We start from the raw sequence: 16,626 nt of genomic DNA on the forward strand, positions 1-16,626 counted from the left end.
GTCATATCTGCACATCCTTGTGTTGCCTTTTCTCCTGTGCCAACACTGAAGATGCTCCATAGGCTCCTGGGCTGTTCCCTCTGGGAGGAGCYGTGAGGAGCCATGTGGGCGAGCGCTGTTGTCCAGGGCTTCCCCGGTTCCCGGCTGCAGGCTGCTCCCCTCAGCATAAGAAATAGTCGAATCTTCTGGAGAAACCCTGATCCTCAATCTAGCTCCGAGTGAAAGAAGGGAAAGAGTAGAGGCCTGACCAACAGATACACCTTGTATGTGGTGCTCCCTCTCTGTTGTTTGCTGGTAGCTTTGTGCTAGAAAAAAAATGAATTTAAGACTACTTGTTCAAATGAAGTTTATAGCACATTTAAGCAGCTAGTTTTATTAAAAATTATAGAATTTATTTACCCTTTCATTTATTTTGAACCTAAAGAAGGTCTCTTACAAAATCTCTAGCTTTCTGATTCTAATTTGTTCACATTGAAATTTATTCAGTTAGTTTTCCATTTCTTGGGCTATTTGAATAGCTTTTCAGGGGGAAAATTATTATGAATGCTTTTTAGTGGCTTATGCCACCCTAGTATGTTGAAATAATGGAGTGCCCTTTAATGATATTTCTTTTTAGTGTTTAAAAACCAAATCAGTGTGCCAGTATGTTTGTATTTGTGTGCACTCACCCAAAATAGAGGTTATCTCTTTGTCGTGTGAGTTTGGGTTGAGAGGTTCTGCCCTAACCGGTAGCAGCATCTAATCATCAAGAAGATACCTTTCAAAGTGACACTTTGCAGTCCATGGTATGATAGGTGACTGTAGTTATGAAACTATAATTAAGTGTGTGGGAACTGAGAACATCTGCTAAAGGAATGGCACTTACTGTAGTCAAATAAAAAAGGAAAGAAAACTAAACAYTGTAAAAATAGCTTCAAAAATGTTACAGCTACCAGGTTAATTAACTAATGTCCTCAAATTTTGTTAAATTAACTRGGGAGTTAACTCATGAAGGCAAATGTGCTGTGGCACACCCATGTTATCTATCCTCTTTTGTTATCCCTCCTGTGCCTAATGAGGTTGAAGAGCTGGTGTCATAGCAAGGCCTGGAACTGATTCCCACCTTTCATGAACCTGGCAGTCCCTTGTACTGGCACTCCCTGTGTGACACTCGCATGAGGAACAAAGACTCCCTCAGTAGTGGTTGTGGCACCTTAGGAGAACAATTGCAGGAACATCGAAACTCATCTGATAACTTTGAGACAACATTTCGTTTGGGACTTGGCCTAAAGCCACTGAGAGTCAGTTGAGGGTTTCTATGGGCCTCCCCAACCCTGGGGACTTACCCTTGGCAAAGTTCACTGCTGTTAAAGCAGAACAGGCAACATGTCACAACACTGTTGAAAGAAATTTGACTCCCAAACTGCAAAATATTATGTGCAGAACTGCATGATGAAAAATMTTGCATTGAAATATTTCATTGTTCATACCAATTATTGAAGTCATGCAGCATTTCATATTTTAGGTTCCTGGTTTGGGTTGAATGACAGATGATATGATAGCTTTGAAAAAGTTCACCTATAGCATAGCAAGGTTATAGGCTTAGTTGTGGCAATGTGGATGTGAACTTAAACACAGCTTTGTGAGAATGTGGCTTTACCTGCTGTCACACAACTTGTCCCAACTCTGTATGCTACTGAAAAAGCAGAGGGCTGACAAAGTCAGAATCTCTGAAGATTCATTCCCACTGCACATGAACAGAAAATTGGATTTGAGTGCTTGAATGCCTTTGAGTGCTGAGGGTAATGTAGGGACCGAGTGGGACTATTAGTGTAATTGCTTTCACAATGAATCTGGAGCCCTCTGAAAATAAGGTGGCGATTTTGTGTTCTTTTAGACCCTCTACAGACCAGTCTTTGAAGTGGAAACGGCTGCCTGTTGTTTGAAGCCTGAGGGGAGTTAAGAGCAATAGACTGACAAATTGTCTCTGGCAGAGGGAGGCAGGATGGGAGGCAGAGAAGGGTTTGGTTTGGAGGCTGTTGGCAGTAAAACTGGAGATTTAAGCGAGTTTAATGGTTAAAGGTAGGACTGGCAGGGAGGGAATCTAGGGCTTACAGTGTAGAGCTCAAAGTTTGCTGCAGTTGCTAACTTTGTTAGGTGAAAAGATGGAGACTTGTGCAGTGATACCAGCACATTCAGTGCTGAGATGGTGCCAGTCAAACTCCTGAATTTCCTCTTTCTTTTGGAAGAAAAGATAATCTAGGAAATGATGTAAGAAAGAACTACATTTGCGCTGTGAGGCTGCAGAATGGAAAATGCCATAATTAAAGCTATCTGTGTTTTACTTTTTCTGTGCTATATGGATGGAATTGTTGTGTCTTAGTTTGCTACTACTGCAGGTGCTCAGGCCTGACCTCAGCTACTGGGAGATGGAACTAGAGTTGTGTAAAATAAATAATAAAAATGAAGTGGCCTCTTGTAGGCTTTTTGTGGATCCTTCTTTCGTTTGCTCAAAAGAGATTGCATGGTAGTGGGAGTGAAATAGGAGAGTCAATAGTAGTGGGAGCAGGCACTCCGCATGGCCATGGCGCAGGAAACCCTGACCGTGAGCAAGAGCAGCTTCCRTGTGAGGGGACCTGAGCACTGGATCAGGCTGCTCTGCTTGTGGTGTCTTCCATGCAGCGACTTCAGAGCTGTCTGGACATAATCACGGGCCAGGTGCTGCAGGTGACCCTGYGTGAGAGGGCTTGAAATAGATGGTCCCCAGAAGTCTCCCAATATCAGGCACTCTGTGCCCTTGTTCTGCATTGCTGGGTGATCACCCAGCCCTTTTCCCCATTCTAAATTCTCAATTCTGAACTTGGTCCTTGTTTTTATGGGCCTGGTACAGACCTTAAACTACATCTGTGGAAGTGCTGAGCACTTGTATGCAGAGTTTGATATTGGAAGGAAGTTTGGTTAGTGCCATCCAAAGTAGTCTAAGAATTTGGGCCCCAAGTATTGTCAGTTCAATTACTTAGATCTTTCTCATCTTTGGTCTCTCTTTCAAATGAGGATGCAGTGGCTTTCTGACCTAAAGCTCATGTGTGGAAGTGCCAAGCTATTGTAATGATGAATGTTTTAAGGCAACTAACAGTTCTGTCTTTGCTTGGTTTCAGTTGTTATAATAAAGTTAAAGCTATATGCTGGATAATTATCACATGTTGTGAAGATCCTTATGGGCTAAACATCATTCTTAGTGTAACAGATAACTTAAACATGGCTTTTTAAAGCAATTAAAAGCTTGTTTTTTGCTAAAATTCTTTAAATACAATTTAAAAAATTGCTCATAGCTGCATCTTTTATATACAATCTATGTGGCTTCTCTAGAAATGCTCAGGGAGAACATGCTCACTAGAGAAATACCGAGGGTTTGACTAGTTTTGAAGACTTCTGTAAATTGCAAATATTCAAGACAAGTTCTTAACTTTTTTCTTTTTTTTTTTTGCATTGTGCATGGTCTTTGACTTAAGTCTTCAGGCTGCCCAAGAATTCCATTTAAATATTCTTGAGGTTGTTATGTATACACAGCATGGCTTGCAGCCTGTTTTATTATTCAACTTACAGAAATGAGAAGCAACAATTTCATGTTGATAAAGGATGATCTTATCTCTGGCCTTCCTGAACCCATGTATGGAGCCATTTCTTTCTCATTGTGYGAGCAGTAAGAATAAGAGTGACAGTGCGTTGTATGATGATTTCTCACCAGACTGGAAAGTCAGATATTAAAATAATGGATATGTGTATGTAAAAGCATGAATTGAGAAGGGATAAGGAGATAGAATGATCATAATAAAATATTGCACTGAATTAGTCAAGATTTTACTCCACTAGTAAAAATACATTATCTGTAGTTGCTGGAGGAAACGGGGTGGGGGCTGCTAATCAGTGCTTTGCTTAGTAAAGTTAAATCTGGTAAATGTAAATTTGACCTCACAAAAAATATGTTCAGGCAGAAAGTAAGTTATTGCTTGTTATTTGATTATTTCAAGTATMTGCAGCCCATGTTGTCTGATCCAGTAACCTCTTCTGGTTTGGCTGGTCTCTTGACATTTCTTAACCTACATTGTTATGGGGAAGGATTTATGTTTTGTTTTTGTTTTTCACTTTGCCTTATCGCATATGCTCTCACTGTAGGTAGGGAACATTAATCAAGGGTCAGCATCCCATAGCTCTTGAGGCAAGACCTTATCTTTTATCTTTCATGGTCTCTTTAGTGTATTCATAGGTGCTTTGTAGGTTCTTGTTTGCTTTTAAGTCATTTGTCAGCTCCTCCCATATTGGGGATTATCCTTCAGGCTTCTCATGTGTTTTTTTGTTCCCTTTCTGGCTCTAACACAGTAGTCTCTTTGCAACTGAAAAATCACTTTTTCTTTTCAAGTTTGTGAAGGATRAGCCTTTTTTTATGCCTTCTCTCCTTGTTTACTTGAGCTATACCACTATGTTTAAGCTTTGTGCACTTCAACAGGGTGCTGTTCATCATTTGGTGTGAATCAATGAAGGGTGAGTTAAAAAGAAATCCTAAATGTTCTTGTTGAGTTAGGAATCATTAGCTACTTGAAATGAAAGTCTCTGATTATGCAGTTTGGGAAAGTGTGAAATATATTTGTAAAAGATGCAAATAAGTTTGCCAAGCTGGTTGTTCGGTTTTGATGTGTRGACGGCTTTTTTTCCTGTGTTTTAAGAGCACACAGTATTGCTGCTACTAAATACTGTCCTGTAAGCAGTTAAGCCTTGAATGGGATTGTACTTGTGCTAAGAAGCACTAAGATTTTTCAGATGGATAGAGAAATAAAAGCTAAGATTTGGACCAGTAGCATGGTATAAAGCAGTCTGTTGACATATTTGTTTATTTTAATGAGCTTGTCAGGAGGGAAGATAAAAGTTTATAGCATCTGAGCTGCTTGAAAGCATCTGAACAGTGTCTGAGTCATTGAGGCTCTGCAGCCAGGATATTACARGGGCTGAGCAGCTGTGCTGTGCCAGGAGGCAAGTGTGGCTTTAGCTGCGTTTTACTGGTTTGTACTGGAGCGTAATGCTGCTCATCTACAATGTGATCTGTTGTCGAAGTCTCGTGTGTGTCATGTACAGGGGGGCAAGGCTGCAGCTCCATCCTTGAGCAAAAGAGAGGCTTGTTGTTCCATGCAGCCTGGCAGCTGGGGAACCTGCTTTAGCTGTGGCCTCAAAGCTAAGCTCCTAATCTGAATTAAGGTGTTCTGATCATGCCCCATCATCATGTTTTTTGATCAAGTTTTGTTTGAGAAATTCATTGTTCCTTGCTAATGTGAACACTGTCTTCTGAACTGAATCACACTAAGGCAGTTCAGCATTCCAGGTGGGTTAGTGGTCAGAAAAGCCATACAGGAGATGGACACAAATACTTCTAAAATGCATACTGCTTTGGGTCCAGTTTGTGCCTTTTTTTTGACACCATGGGCCTACCCCTTTGTTATCTGAAGCTGTCTTGTGTCTGATGAGGTTCAACCTTCTCTTAGAGCTTTTATTTTTTTCATGGCACCCACAGCCCCCGAAACCTTACTTTCTATTYCACATGCATTTTATAGAGTTAGGGTATCTTATTCAGCTGGACCTTGATATGGTCTGTATTATCCATGGGAATTTYTTGCAAAACTTATTGCCCTTTAATTTTTTGAGACCTCTACTTCTCTGTTGAACTTTGCTGAAATTGGCCAAAAGGTTTAAGTGCTTGTTAAGAATACTGTAAGTTACTCTGTGTAATCATATTAACTTTGTTAAAAAATAACAAAGATTAAAATGTTACGGGAATATTTTAGTTCATCTAAGTTACCCAGGTTTTATTCCTGTCTTTATGAGTATGTTACTAAAAAAGTTAAAAAATGAATCCTGATACTTCAGCATACTTRCTAAGAATATGTTATGCTGTCTTATGTCATCCTGTACATTGGTCTAACCCTSTTTAAAAATACCTACAGTATTTTTATTTATTTTACAGTAATTAAGCATGTTTTAAAATGCAAAAACTATGAAATAGTTTTTTCATGAGTGAACACTCTTTCCACTGTTTCTGATGGTAGTGGTGTTGACTCATGGAAAGTACTGAGATATCCACAGAATGCATTTTCAGATGGAGGTTTATGCATGTTTAGTCTCAAATTCCTACCCAGTAGAAAGTAGCAGGAATGCAGCATTTACTRTCTTGTATCCATAGAGGAATTGACAGTTCTACTTATGATACTGGAAACTCAGTGACTACTCATTTGAAAAGGTTTTGAAATAAGTGGCAAAAATAAAATTGTATTATGTTTTTTCTTAAATGCAGAGGGTCAGTGAACACAAGTGTAATATCACAATGCATTTTAAACAAGAGTACAGCTCTAATGTTACCTGGGGTTTATGTCTTGAGAAAGATGAATAAACCTGGCATCCTACATCTAATTTTCTTGGTCTTCCTGCAGAGATTTGGGGTTAAATTTTAAAGCATGTTTGAGAAGTTGACATAGTAAGCTGAGTTCTAGGCACATATGTGAACGGATGCATTCCCTAAAAGATGGGTCACCTGCTCATGGTGGAAAGATTGGTGTGCCCTAAGTTGGCTCTTGGTGGCTCTTCATTGTATAGCTTCTGTGTTTCTAGAAAGTSATCTCAAACTTGTGCATCAAACATGGTACCAGATAGCAGTAGCCACTGASAAGAAAACTGGCACAGAAAAGGTGAATGAAATGTTGAACTAAAGACACACAATAAACAGCCTTGTCTTCTGGGCATCTGGATACTGAGATTTTCTTTGGAGCATCAGTGCCTCACTGAGCAGAAATGCTGCTCCCCCAGGGAGAAGCAGCCTGTTGGGCTGCCTCTCTGAGCTCTGGCTGGCCTGACAGGGCCTCTTCCATGCATGTGTTAACAARTAAGTTTACCTGATGAGAGAACTTTCAGACTGCCAGAGGAAACATCTGCTGAGTTCTCAGTACTGGGAGTGCCCYGAAAGCAGATGGTTTTTTTTCCTCTTACTGAATTGTGTCTGTGGACATTAGTGCTGCTCTCCTCATGACCTCTTCTTGAGCAGAATTTGTGGCTTGACTGTAGGCAGGTCACCTCTGAGGAAAGGCAGTCAGTCAGTTTGGCACCTTGGAAAATACAATCCTTGAAATATATTTCCAGAAGTGTATACTTCTGAAAAATGTTTGGGACTAAATGTTATTAGGAATTCACTCTGCACGCATCTGCACTAATAAAATCTAATGTTGGAAGTTTTGGCTTAAGAGAGTCCTGTGGTGTTCYGTTCTGATATCAGTTCCATGTGAAAACTCTTTATCCATTGCTCATTGGCACTAGTAAGTTAGGATAAATCTGTGGATTAGAGATGCAGTTGTGGTGACTCCACAAATTTACCCTGGGTAGGCTATAGCACAAATATGTTTAATGGCTTCATATGAAAAGGAAAAAAATCCTTTGAGTTTTTTGAGGAAACCTATAATTCCCTAAGTCTGACTTCTTTTAGTCAATATGAGCAATAGTTTTTCCCACCACCTCCTTTTCAAGCACTCACTTGCTGATGTGCTGTGTATATACATCAGCATCAGGCACCCATACAATAATCTTAAATCATTTCCAACCTAAAGAGCAAGTTAATTTGAACAGAGTTCCTGTAAAACTGCAACAAAGGAAACCAAAAGTAAGAACCAAAAATAACCTTCACTGAATGTTTTTATATTATTAAAAACAATAATAGATGCCTCAGGAAAAGAGYGAAAAATATGAATTATGTTCAAAAGGGGGACTCCTTGTTTGTCTTTATACTGGAATTAATAAAATTTCCTGTAAGGTAAAAGTTATTAAGCGGTTGCGGAGTATAAAAGTAGCAGTCCTCTTTTGTTGCAGTAAAAGTCTGCTGTAAGATATGCAGAATCCTGCCTGCTTGAACAACACTCATAGTATTCTTCTTGCACAATTGCCTTTTATGAAAAAGGTTCTGCTATTGAAGTAACTAAGATGTATTTTGAGATGAGAGTCAAATTACACATGTATAATTAAGTACAGATGTTCAATACCAGCTAGTCAAAAGAATGCACAGCTAGTGAAAAATGTGCTATAATAGGAATAAATGCTTCAGCCTCAAGTTCTTTGACCAGAGATCACAAACTGCAGAATCTGTAAGTCAAGTCATTGCTACTCCTGTTTTCTGCTCTGCCTTTGAAGACCCTGCATGGGCATCACCAGCCCCTTGGTTTCCGTGAGCACACCAGACCCTGAGGAAAGCAGAAAATCAGATTGACTCAAAACTGTTGTCACAATGCAATATTTGTAAATAAGCCATCTTCGCTGTCAAGACTATTTTCCCTATGCTTGTCACATACATTAACAATATGAGATTGTTTAACTCTCAAAAGAAAACAATGATGTTAGCTGGAAATTTTTCACTGAAGTGACCAAAAATGTAATAGAAAGCCTTCACAATTATATGGTAATTAGTTTAAATTGAGAATACCAATTTTAATGCATCTGTTYAAATGTTTCCTACTGATTCTGTATGTAATAGCCAAGATTGCCGTAAAGAGGTCTTAATTTAGAAGCATGTTGTCTTCCTGCTGTAGACTTTGATTGCTTTTCTTTTCATCAAATAGTTTTTCTGTGTTTCATGAAGAAAAGGGGAAAGGCAGAATGCCAGTGTCTGCAAGGCTTGGGTTTATAGCCACCTCAGTGAAAAATGCCCATTGGTAAAACAGCTTAGGGTCTGTCCAGAAGTCTCCGTGTCATCAGATTTGGCCCCTTCTTTGAGATCACCACATTTTTCACATAATCTTTCTTCTAAGTTTGACCCCAGCACTCCAGTGCACGTGAGGGCTCCAGACGTTACAGCTGTCACGATCAGCACCCACTTTCTAATTTTCAGCTTCTGTCTATGGCAAGTGCAATGGTTGTTGGTGGGACAGTGCAGGCCCAAACACCTTTGCCCTCCTAGCACTGTCCACAGGGCCTGCAGAGGATCATCACATCCTTGGCAGTAGTGGGAGAGAGAGCTGGTGCTTGTTCTTGATACAAGATCTCACCAGAGCCTTGAGTAATGATCTTAATATTCTGGTGGCTAGGCCAAATATGCTGCATGTCAGATATTTCCTACATCAGTTTAGTAACACAGTGGAATTGGAGGGTCTTCAACTTTTTAGCCCTGACTGTGACTTAGTAGAGCACAGCAGAAACATGGTCCAGATATCCATGATMTTTCCTTCATCATATATCCAGCCTCTATATCTGTTCTTCACCCAGGCCAGAAATCAACTACGAAGTAGACTCCCTGCTAAACAAGCTCTCCTGATTGTTAGCTGCCCCTTGTAAAAGAACCTCTGCAAACACAAATCTCCTCTGCTTCTCCTGTGAGATAGGCCAAGATTTCTTCTGCTTCTCCTGTGGGATAAAGAAAGTTGTTTTCTTTGCATCCCAGCTATCTGTTTCCCCTTGGGTAAACCAGCTAATGCAGGTTTTGTAATAATAGATCTCTCTGATCTAATGAACAAACAAAAATAAATCAGTTATTTTCCAGTCAACTTTTATTGTAATTGGACAACCCATCTGTACTGATTCATCTGCACTTTAATGTATGAGAGATGCTCATCTTGATAAGGTTGGATGTTGGAGCTCTTACCTTAGCTCTCTGGGTGCTCTAAGGTCTCATCAGGAATGGAATCAGTCTCTAGCAGTGGAGACAGGCAGCTTTCATCCATGAACATASTGGGGGAGGCAGAAATTTTCATGACTTCTCACTAACCCTTTTTATAGCTCCATATAAATGTGGAACAGAAGGGGTGACAGAATGGTTCCCTGCAGTTACCCCACCGTTCAGGACTTTTCAGGAACAGAAGCAATTGCAACAAGCTCTCGCRGTCTCCTTTGAGAAAATAGAACCAGTCTTGGTGAGATTCCTGCAAGGGTGTTTTCAGCGATCAGCTGAGGTCATCTCTTGATAATGTATGTAAGAGATAGGCCGGTTTCATGGAATAGCCTTTAGAGAAACTACAGCAGTTACACCTGTAGTTTTATTCATCTAACAGACCTATTTTTGCACATTAGGGCAAACATCTTCTTACTCATCAGTTCTGCTAGCCAAAGCTTGTGACTGGAGTCCTAAAGATGGCCCTGGGTCTTGCCATGGGAAAGCCAGCATGCWGCTGTAGTCCACCAAGTCAGCCTTCCTTTCCATCATCTTCCAAGGTYAGGGGTGAGGCTGGCAGAAAAGCCACCTGCCCCAGATGGTTGGAGAGCCAGCTCTGACCTTGCAAACTGCTGGATGCTAGTAGCACTTTGTGGCCACACTGTCACCAGGAGCATTCCCTCTGCTACRGGGGTAGCTCTCTAAAGGCAACCAACCTGCCCAAGCTGGTTGGTAGGCTCATTCTTTGGTCAGTAGAGACTTAGGTGAGAAATTTCATCTCACCTGTTTTAGGGGATCTATATTGAGAGCTATCTACAAAGTAATTTGCACAGAACCTCTTGTACAGAAGTATAAAGCAAAATTTGATAATGTGATATTATTCTACCCCACAGTTTTGCTTGAAATGCTATGAATTGATATATTTCTTGGTATCTTCCTGCCAGCATCACTAAGTGTTTGAATGCTTCACTAGCTCTTTACCAGCCATGAACCCCACATCATTGTGGGTGAGCTCCAACGTTTCGGCCAAGTGGCAGGCTGCTTGTTTGGGTGAGGGGAGTTCATATTGCCGTATATGTGTGCCTGCTTTTCAGTTTTGCAAGGCTGATTTGTTCTTTTGCAGAACAAGCTGACGGAGAAATCCTAGTGGCCTGTGTGCAGTCTGTCTGTGAGTGTCAGCAGCGCGGCCTCAGCTGTGCAGGCAGAACAGCTCCTGTGGAGGGCAAGGTTGTACTAAGAGCAGGTGCAGTTTGTTAAGACTYGAGCAAGAGTTAAACACACTATGTAAAATATGCTGAAGCCACCTGCAAGAAATTCTCCTGGCAGTGCACTGTTCCAGGAGTTCAGTACTTGGCTGACCTGAGATGTGTTTTATAGCTCATTTTTGTGGTATCATCATTGCTTCAGTTGCAAGCTAAAGGAAGACTTCAAAATGGTCTCTCCTTTAGCTGCCTGAAAACATTCCAGAAAGGAATTAAGAGGCTTTAAGCATAATTTGTAGCTGTTAAGCAAATTCAAAGTTACAGTCAAAGATAATTTATCAAAGCCAAACAAAATAAAGTGTACTTGCTTTAATCTTTAAGCAGTCTCTTGGGAATTCTCAGAAGTGATTTACTGGCAGCTACAGCATAAATAGAAGATAATAAAACTTTATTTACCACCCAGATTTATTTCTGTAGTTCTTAGTAGTCTTTTTTTTATAGCACGGGTCRTTTTGGTCCCCGGATGGGCTTTCAGTAGCAGCAGAGTACAGAAAAATACTTCCGAATTAGGATTATGATTTATCATTAAACAGTGTTTCAGTTTTCCAAGCAGCAGTGAATGTGGCTCAAGTGTGGGTACRAGGGGAGACTGTAACCCACGTATAGCTTCAGGGGTGTAGTTAATGAGAGAGTCTTGTGGAGGTTTCTTGGAAATTTGCATTGATATTTGGCTGTTTGTTTGTTTTAAATGTTAGTGTTTTGAGTCTCCTGTTATAAACAGGATCTCTGCGTGTCCTTTCCAKCTTATTCCAACATATGTAGTGTTATATTTCCAGAAAGTGCTAAAATGGGTTGAATAAAGCTCTATTACTTCAAAAGTTCTAATTACCCATTTGCTTTATCTTCAATTTGAGGAGACAACAGCCCAGGGTGTTTGAAGATCTTCTTTACCCCTTAATTTTTTGGCCCCTTAATTTTGTCAGCCCCCTCAGTAGGACAAACTGGAGCAGGCAGCAGCAGGCACCACACGCAGTCAGCAGCGTTTTCACCAGGGCTTTTCTTTGGAAACCTTGTGTGTGCACCACATCCTCCCTCCTACCTCCCTTTATGCTCCTGCAGTATCTCAAAGAGGCAGGAGAGGAGAGAAATTGAAGTGTCTGATCTTAAGATAAAGCTATARTGTAACCTGATAGCAGAAGGGAAAATATTTTTGTAGTTCACCCCTTGATACACCTTGGTAGGTAAGAGTAGCCTTTTGGTTAAAGCAGCATGTCCTGCTTCCTCCTCAGTTGTAATTTTTGTTTTGTTTCTACTTGTTTGTTTGGCAGCACTGTGCAGTGTTGGGATGGCTAAATAAAGGGGTTCTAGTTGTGTGTGCTTTCTAGGTTAATGCAATTTGTGCATATTTGAGGGTAAATTATTGCTCTTGAAAAATGAACAAAGATGGGTTTGGAAGCCAAGCATAGTGGCTTGGTTCCATGGATTTGGAAGTCAAACATAGTGACTTGGTTCCTCACCTACTAAATTCCTTGCAACCCTGAAATGGGTCCCCATGGGGACCAGAGGCGGCCCCAAACCTGGGCTTGGCAAGAGAGCAACAGTCACAATGTCAATGTTTGCAGAAACAGCTTAAACTCTGATTGAAAATAAGCACAGCTCGCTCCCATAGCCTTTGGAAAAAGCTAATAACTTTGGCTGCTTGAAAAATGTCAAAGGCTTGCTCCATATATCTTTGTTTGCATAAAGGASGGCATGAAGTCTATAAGCAGCCTTGAAAAATATTTCCACATTCCTGTACCTACCAGAGTTCGTTCTAGTTCATAGTTTCAAGACCAAAAATGAATCACTTCATAGCCCTGAGCAAATGTTTAGAGCAGAGGATTAAAAGTTGAAAATAGCATCACTTGTAATGGAAGCAACCAAAAAATAGAGTTGTTTGTGATGGAAGCTCATTTTTAACATTGGAGGATCAAGTGGTGCCGATTTAATTAAAGCCGTGTTAAAATGGGACTGTCGTTTGTTTGACGTTGATTCTCCGCCCCTCCAGAAAATCCTACTGCCATTTTGTACCACGTTCTCTTGTCTTGTCCAAATTAATAGATGGTTTTATTTTCTGCAGGGAATCTGAAGACTTTTATAGCAAATCGTCCAGGGTCAAAATGAATACAGGTATGCTGCTTCTATATGTTAAATTTTTCTTGTTTCTATACACTGTTGAATAAGCAGAGAAGGTTCCAACTTTATATGAATGTTCATGGATTAACACGTAGTTGCTGATGAAATTAAATTGTCAGAACATTTTAACAATGTCTGCTTATGTGCTTTTGTGTGCTCCATATATAAAATTTGCATACATGTTTTCATATGTATGAATATATATGGTTATATGACATATACATGCATGTTTAGCTTTGTGTTTAAGTTATCAGTTGTGTTAGTTATGTGTTTGTATGGCTTATGCAAAGATATATTGTGTAGTGGTGTGAAAGCCTTGGAAAAGGGATGTTAAAACATCAACTTTTCTTGGGAAAAAAGCCCAGGTGCTTTGAAATGCTTTTATTTCTCTTCTCTGCTGTCCTTCAATTAAACATATAGASTGACCTATGTTATTTGTTACATTTGTATAATCAGGAGCGGTTAACTATGTAATTAACTTGTATTTTCACTCGGAGTGTTGTAATAGAAGTGTTGTCGTTTGGACCACCTGAGGTCCTGTGCTCTCTAGAAGGTCCTCTAAAGGGCCTGTGACAACGTGCCTCGTGTTTGAGCCCGTATCACTGAGGTCAGTGAGAGCGCAGCTGGCCCCAATGGAAGTGGCAACAGGCCATTAGAGAGCAGCCTCACGAGGACCTGGCCCTGTTGGAGTCTGCTGCAAACTCAGCTGCCTGCGCGTTAGCTGCGCCCCRTGGYGAGAGGCGCTCGCCGCTCTGCGCTGCCCGTGGGGGCTGCGGAGCCCGGGCTGCGCRTGCAGGGCTCCGGCGGCTTCCGCGGAGCCCGGGCTGCGCGTGCAGGGCTCCGGCGGCTTCCGCGGAGCCCGGGCTGCGCGTGCAGGGCTCCGGCGGCTTCTGCAGGCTGGGAGGTGGCCGTGCAGCCACTCGTGGTGTGACAGCACTGTGCCCGCATTCCTGCAGCTCCCAGGGGCCCTTTGCTCTTATCTAGACTGCCCTGTTAACCGCACTTCCTGGCTTCCTATTGTCTTGGTAAGGGCTGGAATTCAGTAGCACAAGAATCTCGTGCGAATTTCTTATACTAAGTTAACATATATTGGCTATTTTGAAACTACTGCATTCCTAAATACAGTGGTAAATAGGAAAACAATGCATCTCAGTTGAGTTTGGGGTTTTTTTCCCCCACAGTTTTGATTGTTCTCCTGTGTCTCCAGCACTAACAGGTGGGGGAGCTTGTGGGGAAGGCTTTGATAGGGAGTATGTTTACTGAAATAGTATTCAAAATCTTCTCTATTGTGTTTTTTCCTAAACATGTCAGTTTGGGTAATTAGGGTAGTARTCAAAGACTCCTTCCTTAGCAGAATTGTGATTTCAGAAGTAACTCAGCTAATCATCACAAATTTGACTACGATTAGGTTGTGTATTGCGGTTCTATGAGTAAAGTGACAGATGTCATTTTATAGCTTGTGCTTTGAAAAAATGCAGATTCAGCATCAGTGATTTAAATTACCAGTTTGTGTTACTGTAACTCTGCAGCCCGAGTTAATTGTTCCACATTGTACTGAGATTTCTCCTCTAAACCAGAAAATGTAATCTAGGAAGCAGAGCATAAAGTGAACATCTATCTGTTGATAAAGTGAACAACCTATCTGTTGATAAAGTATCAGTTTACTAAGGACAAAGATGGCTGAGATGAAAGCTGTTGTGTGCATTGTTCTGCTCTGGTTGGTTCTCCTCTTGTTCAGATGTGCTCTCTGCAAACATGAAGTGACTGCAGCAGCCCTTTTAAACTGCCGGATGTTTTGCTGCTTTATGATAAGTGTTTGCTAATGATGCAATTGGATTTTGTCAGATATTGATTTGCCAGGTATGCTGCAAATTGCTTTTGCGGATAAATGTGTTTGACAGCAGCAAAGCTGGTAGACTGGTGCATATGCAGCTTTAAAAAGAAAATGTAAATCTACSGCGTGGAGAGGGCTCCTCTAATCCAGTGTTCCTTGTGGCTGCAGACTTGGCAGTGTGTCYGAGCCAGCCCCACGAAAGATATTTTTGTCTACAGAGAAAATGTTTTGAAGAGCTTTGATTTTCATTACTCAACCATATATGGGAGGGATTTTTTAGCATTTTAATTCTGTACCACAGGAAGGAAAATTCAGCAGCTCAAGGCAGCTATAAACGTGTTTGCAGAGGCAAGGCAATAGACAGAAGCTGAAGGGGTGGTTTTCAGAAGTACCAAAAGCACTTTGGCTCATCGTTCCTTTCGACGTTCAAATTGTGTCCTAGCTTAAAAATAGTAGTGTCATAGAATGCATGTCTTTTTAAACTTRGACTAAGCAATCATTAGCAGAAGAATATGCAGAAACGAACTGAAGGCTTTTAATCTACAAATCTTCAAGCTCTTTGCCTATTTCATGAGCATCACTGTCTTGATAGTTTGAGAAACTGAGGCAAAAGTTGATTAGTCTGTGAAGTTCACTTGAGATTGCAGCTCAGGGTAGATGTCCTTAATGCTCATGTTATATATCTATTCATGTAAAGCTGATGCTAGATGTGAGTTAATTGCATTGAAAAGTAACAAATGAATATAACCTAACAKGCAAAAACACATACTTTGTGACTATCTATAAATATTTTTGGCTAGAGTTTCACACAGATAGTGCTTGATAAATGCATCCAGTTTTAAAATGATTGAACAGGTCAGCTGTTCGCAGTAAAGGAAGCACATAAAGAGCAGCCAAGGTTGGAAAGAGATGCAGTTCTGAAAGCCTGCAGGCATTCTATGCTTGTTAAAATTATTAATGTAAGTCATCATGTGGACTAATGTGTTATATTTTGTCTGGGAGACAAGAATAGCAATTATTGGGTCCCTGCAGAGTGCCTGAATTGATTGTGAAGCCATTTATAGAGCACCGTAGGAAATTATATGGGCTTGATTATTCAAGCCTTCTCCTACAAAAAAGAGTGTTTTAAAATCATTATTGTTGTGATTTAGCAGCATGAAGAGACCGTCTAATACTAGGTTCCCCTGCATAGTCAGCTTGCAAATGGGCAGTAGGATAGAATCTCCTTGGTCTAAAGACCTCAGAATTTGAAAATCTGGTATAGGCCAAAGTGGGGGGAGAGCAGTGAGCAGAATAATGATCAACAAATGTTATGTTCAGCTACTGTTTCTTTCAGTTGTAAGAGCCTGTTTAAAAAGGTCCTTACACCGACTGCTTATTCCTGCTTCTTCACAGGAGGTGACTGTCCTTTCATCTGTGCCAGCTCAGGAGTTTAGGCTGCTGCCTTAACTGAACTCTTACCTTAACTCTGAATGGTGTTTAAAAATAAAAAAATACTTCTTAAAAGAAAGTGGTGATTTGAACTGGCTTCATTCTGATTTGGAACAGGCTTTGACCAATTATTAAACCCGTGCAAGCCCCAAGAAGGCATCTTGGCGATCTCAGCCACTGCCCCTAGATGCTGGTCAAGTAGAGATACAGCTCGGGGCGATGCTGCTTGTAGTGGGAGCAGATGTTGCCTTGTGCATTTGGGTGGAAGAGGTTTCCAGCACCTAGCACTTCTGGAGGGTACCAAACTGGAGGGATTAAGGAGACAAGGAAGTGAGGAA

General features: G+C 40.9%; 1 protein-coding gene across 2 annotated transcripts in view; it reads left to right on the plus strand.

Annotated features, from left to right (window-relative positions):
* SORBS2 (sorbin and SH3 domain containing 2) overlaps positions 1–16,626 on the plus strand; it is a 115,327-nt gene that overhangs the window by 31,511 nt on the left and 67,190 nt on the right. For both annotated transcript variants that reach the window (XM_026033599.1, XM_026033600.1), the window contains exon 2: positions 12,968–13,017. In XM_026033599.1, coding sequence (XP_025889384.1) covers positions 13,008–13,017 — 10 coding nt within the window. In that variant the 5' untranslated portion in view covers positions 12,968–13,007. The remainder of the gene's footprint in view (positions 1–12,967; positions 13,018–16,626) is intronic.

Source organism: Nothoprocta perdicaria, unplaced genomic scaffold (assembly GCF_003342845.1).
Source record: "Nothoprocta perdicaria isolate Ctin4 unplaced genomic scaffold, notPer1 scaffold_13, whole genome shotgun sequence".
NCBI lineage: Eukaryota > Metazoa > Chordata > Aves > Tinamiformes > Tinamidae > Nothoprocta > Nothoprocta perdicaria.